Source organism: Peromyscus californicus, unplaced genomic scaffold (assembly GCF_007827085.1).
Source record: "Peromyscus californicus insignis strain IS unplaced genomic scaffold, ASM782708v3 Scaffold_4__1_contigs__length_199733344, whole genome shotgun sequence".
Lineage (NCBI taxonomy): Eukaryota > Metazoa > Chordata > Mammalia > Rodentia > Cricetidae > Peromyscus > Peromyscus californicus.
In genome coordinates, this window is record NW_026294562.1 from 115,618,296 (window position 1) to 115,623,899 (window position 5,604).

Sequence of the window (5,604 nt, forward strand, 5' to 3'; positions counted from 1 at the left end):
AGAGCTGAAATGAGAATTAAAACATGCCCCAACACCTAACCCAGGAACAATCTCTAACTGGTAAATGCTTTCAAGGAAAAATTTAGTTTCCTCCAAGAGAGTTTCACTGGATAATCAAACTACTCTTAAGGGTAGGCTACACGCCAAGCATTAGATGGCTAACAGAAAACAAATCCAAGGGCATCACTTGAGGTTCCTTCTCTCATAATTTCTTTTCAGGGCATTTTGTTTGTTTGTTTACTTTCTTTTTATAATCTTATTGTTTTTAATTTTCATTATATACATACATATATATATATATACATATATATATTTCTCTGTTTTGCCCTACAAATCTTTTGCATATATATAACTGCTTACAACTTGGTGGGACTCTCCATCTACATGTTTTATATACCTTTACCTGGGCTTCTTTCCCAACCGGTTATTTTGTGTTATTCTAATGCACTAGTTTTTGTCTTATCTTGTAATACTTTATTTTATTATTAACCCTCAGAAGGCTGTTTGCTTTCTAATGAGAGATAGAAAGATGATGGATTCAGATGGGAGGACAGATGAGGAGGAACTAGGGAAAGCAGAGGGATGGGTAACTATAATCAGAATGAATTATGTAAAAAAAAATCTCTTCAATAAAATGACAAAAAAAAACCTCTTTGGAAAGTGTGTGTGCTTGTGTGTTTTCTTCTAGAAAACCCTGACCCATACAATTTCTTTTTTATATTGAACTCTGAAAAAAAAATCTTAATGTTACTTTCCTCACTGCCGCCTTTATCTGTTTATTTCTAAGACTATAGATGATAGGATTCAAGAATGGTGGGAAAACAGTATAAAATACAGAAAGAGTAATCTGCTGCACTAACTCTGAAGTTACTGGAATTCTTAGATACACATAGGCACCTGAAGCAAGAAACACAGACACTACAATAATGTGAGGGACACAGGTGGAAAATGCCTTCCCTCGCTCCCCTTTGACAGGAATTCTCAACACAGTGGATAATATGTGAACATATGATATGGCGATGAAGGTAAAGCAGCTACCACTGACCCCAATGGCTGTCAGAAGAATTAAGAGTTTGTTGTTAAAGGTGTCTGAGCAAGAAAGCCTCAGCAAAGGGGGAATATCACAGAAGATCTGAGGGACCATGTTGGAGTGACAAAAAGATAGCTGGAAGGTTTTGATAGTGTGCACACCCGCAATGATAAGAGAGGTAAGTAGGGAAGCCAGTGTCATCAGAACACAGAATTGATGGTTCATGATCACAGGATAGAGGAGAGGTTTACAGATGGCCACATAGCGGTCCTGAGCCATGGCAGTAAGAAACAGAACCTCTACGCATGCACAGAAGAAGACCAAAAAGACCTGTGCTGCATACCCAGCCACAGAAATATTCCTGTGGTTAGTGAGAGAGTTGACACAGGCATTGGGGACAGTGACAGAAACACAGCACATGTCTAAGATGGACAAATTCCTGAGGAAGAAGTACATGGGTGTGTTCAGAGTCTGGTCAACTGTGGTAGCAATGACGATGGTCAGGTTTCCTAATAGGCTGCCCAGGTACACCAGCAGGAACAGCACACTGAGTAGGAGCCTGAGCTCCCAAGTCTCCGCAAAAACTTCTAGGAGGAACTCAGTCACCAGGGTGGAATTGGCCATTCTCTCCAAGTACAAGTTTATCTGAAAAAGAAAAGCAGTGGCAGAGAATAGCCTAAGTAATTACTAGCATTTTTCTTAATGTTCTTTATTTCAGTTTTCTAAATCTGACCATTATGTGTGAAAAAGCAAATATTTGTTTCTTTGGCTTATGTACATATTTTTTCTCATCATGCTTAGTTGTTAATACATAGATTTTTGTTAATCTTTCTTATTGTATGGTATGATGATAAACACTTAGTGTTAATTTTTATAATAATAACTGTCTCATTAAGCCTATTTTCTTAACAAATATTAAGTTGATTAATATATGGCAAGTCCCTCTTCCAGAGAAACTACCTGAAACAATTAGGAATGCCCAGAAAAATTTAACATGTGAGATATATATTTAAAACCATGTTCATATATTTATTATGATATATGTTTTTTCATATGGAATGCCTTTATGCTCTATGATTATTTTCATATACACACACAAATGTGTGTGTATATGAGGAGGGATGGGAAAATGAGAGTGAAGGTCAGAGACGTGAACATAACAGGACATGTTGAGAAAGATGAAGCAAGATGAGCATGGAAGAAATTCCTAAGTAACTGTCTCAGATTCTGGAAAATCTGGGACCTACAGAATAAGCCATTTACCTGAAAACCCAAACAGAGTTAAACTTGTCTGCTAGTGGCAGAATTTTCTCTTCTTGAAGAAACCTCAGGTTTTCTTGAAAATCAATCATATTATATAGATGACAACTTCAATTTCTTAAAATCAAGTGTTTTTATATGTGAAGAGTAGGTATATACATATTAGCCAACACCAAGAATATTGTTTGGCTAGCTAGGTTGGCATAAAGACAACTTTATTCATAAAACTAAAAGATGCTCTACATGACAGCTTTTATGTTCTTATGAGTTGGACTCCAACTTGGCTGACTAATGTATGATATAGAATGTCATACCATGTTCTCCCAGTGGTGATTGGCATACTATTACAGCCCCTGAATAATACATAATGCAAAAAAGGAATTCCTAAATTCATAATCAAGTTCAGGAGTGTTAAAGTGTAGAGGTCATAGCTCATGAAATTTAAGACAAGATGTGTTCAGTTTTTTCAAATACTGTAACACGTTTAATCGATTTGTCATGGCAACCAAAAAGATACTTCCTAGAAATGAAACTCTAACTAATTAGAAAGAAGAACAAGCAGCCTAAGAAGAGTTGAAAAAGCCTCTATGAAACCGACAGGAAACAAGGAACAAAACAAAGGCAAGTGGTGAGATAGCCACAGTCACTTTTTTCATGAAAGATTCAGATGTGTTGAATGTCTTTCATTTTGTCAATCTCAAAATTCTAAGAGCATAAAATGCACAAAAGTTAAGGAAACCTTATTAAGTGACAATAGATAGCTGAGTGACACAGAAAATTAGCATTAATTAATCTTATTTGCACAATTTATTTCATTTCAAATACTGGTAGTAAACTATTTTGTCAAGATGCAAAAAGAGAAAAAATATGTTCCTAATGGTGTTAGTATAGCCTCTATTGAATAGATCATCCTATCTGTATTATATTTGACAGATATCTTTCAAGAACATAGTCTAAAAATGCCCACAAATACTTAAGAACCACAGTAAAGTGAGCAGTGAAATTAAAAGGTGCAACTCAAAACTTATCATTAAAGAACATAAAACCTAACACATTTCTAGTTCAAGAGGAAAAGATTCTTAATGTGGGTTTTATCAATAGATGACCCACCTTGCAAGAGTTTAGCAATTCTGGTGTCTGTTATGTGTTCAGAGTCACCATCAGTAGCAGTGTAAGATGGCAAACTAAAATGAGTAAATGGAGATCAAATCAGGAAGCAGCACCCATGGCTTTTTTGGTTTTGACTAGAGCATGCTACAGAAAAGGAAGTTTGGTCACCTACCAAGAGCATCCTTTGACAAAAGTCCACGATGGCCATGTCAGGAGAGTTATAAACCATTTTTTTTTTTTTTGCAAAAGCATAGGATGACATTTGTGAGATTTTTTTTTGTGACAGGGTTTCTCTGAGTAGCTTTGGAGCCTGTCCTGGATCTCGCTCTGTAGACCAGGCTTGCCTCAAACTCACAGAGATCTGCCTTCCTCTGCCTCCTGAGTGCTGGGATTAAAGGCGTGTACCACCTCTACCTAGCTATCTATGAGATTTTTAAATTCTTACCATGTATATATTTTAAATGTAATATCAGGGTTGCAAGTTATATGACAATGACAAAATAGTAAACAGAAAAGAAAACACAAAACAATATTGCATGAAGTCTTTGGCAAGGTTGCCTGGCATCATAACTACAAAGAAAAAAATCTATCTGTAGCTGACTGGTGAGTGGCCATTAGGAGTGTGACTAGGTCCATGAGATTGTCCCACATGGGAGATCCTCTCAATTGTTCTAAGCAGTTGTGAAAATTAATGCCACCGGTGTTTCTTGTTAGAATTGAAAGAGAATGGGTGATTGCAGCAACCTCTAGCTGTATTGCTCATTCTATTCAGCTCAGCTGGTTCTGACTCTTTTTTCGTGATTGTTATGTGAATTCCTGGGGCAGTGGATCCTCCTCTGAACACTGAGTGATTATACTGCAATTATTTAGTCTACTTCTAGAAGTAATTAAACAATGATAAAAGAGCAGACTTTAGTCAGGTATACTCTACCTGGTACAGAAACTGAAGTCAGGGACAGGAAATGTGTGTTTCAGTAGGCAGAGTATGTGTTGAGGAGAGGGAGTGCCAAGTGGAATACAAGCATAGCATAATTTGGAAAAAGGGAGACAATGAATATTTATTTCACTGTTAGCCTGATAAACTGGGAATCAACTTCATTTGTATATAAATATTACACTGAACTATTTTTACTCAAAAATCAACAATATCAAAACTCAATTATCATATGAAGAGATTTAAGCATTTTAAAATTTGAAACCACAAATAGTCAAGAAAAAAAGCTCTACAAGATGTGGAGTATAGTTTGATTTATATATGTTGAAGGTTATAATGTTATCCATCATAGCTTCAGTAATGAGTTAGTTTTGTCTCCCCTAAATTTCAATTTCATTTGTTTGGAATTTATGTGTTTACTTAAAAAATGGCAACTTGAATGGTACAATATAGAAAGTCATTTAGTGATTCATTTTAAGTAAACATGGTGTCTTTAAGAATAATCTTACATCATTTGAGTTAAGAGATATCTTGATTTTTTAAAAAAAAATTTTCATCTTTTGAGTTGGAGAGATGGCTCAGTGGTCAATAACGTGTAGCTCTTGCAGAAGACCCAGGTTCGATTCCCACCACCCACACGGAGATTCATAACCACCTGTAACTTCAGTTCCAGGGGATATTATGCCTTCTAGTATCTATAGGCAGGAAGCATATACATGCTGCATTGTACATACTTGCAGGTGAAATACTCACATGTAAAAACTAAAATAAACAAATACAATTTAAAGAAAGCCAAACAGTGGTGACACATGCCTTTAACACCAGCACTCAGAGGCAGAAGCAAGCAGATCTCTGAGTTCAAAGCCAGCCTGGTTTACAGAGAAATTTTCAGAATAGCCAGGGCTACACAGAGAAACTCTGTCTTGAATAAATAAAACAAAACCAACCAACCAAAAAAGAATAATTTGACATTTACCTATTTAATATCCCTTGATTCTTTTTATTTTACTTTCTTTTTCTTTCTTACTTTTTTACTAGCCATAATTAAATTAATTGAAATATGTTAACTGTATAAACTACGAAATATAAAATGACAGGAAAAGAATCATTTGTGTCTTATTTACAAGAGTTTAACTTCAGATTTAACCATACAGGCAGTTGAGATGGAAACAGATATTTCATGCAGAAAGAAACCTAAGTAAACAAGAAGGAATATACTTTTATTGGACAGTACAAAATTTAAGTTAAAAAAATTGTCACTGGAGTCAAA

The 5,604-nt window shown here is 35.5% G+C and overlaps 1 protein-coding gene across 1 annotated transcript; it reads right to left on the reverse strand.

Annotated features, from left to right (window-relative positions):
* Positions 1-715: 715 nt before the first annotated feature.
* LOC128095314 (olfactory receptor 14C36) lies at positions 716-1,654 on the reverse strand. The gene has a single exon (XM_052714179.1). It carries the CDS (start codon positions 1,652-1,654, stop codon positions 716-718), a length of 939 nt encoding a protein of 312 aa, XP_052570139.1.
* Positions 1,655-5,604: the final 3,950 nt, after the last annotated feature.

Excerpts from the sequence above, each read along its gene's own strand:
- LOC128095314 (XM_052714179.1), bottom strand. The coding sequence starts at position 1,654 with ATGGCCAATTCCACCCTGGTGACTGAGTTCCTCCTAGAAGTTTTTGCG.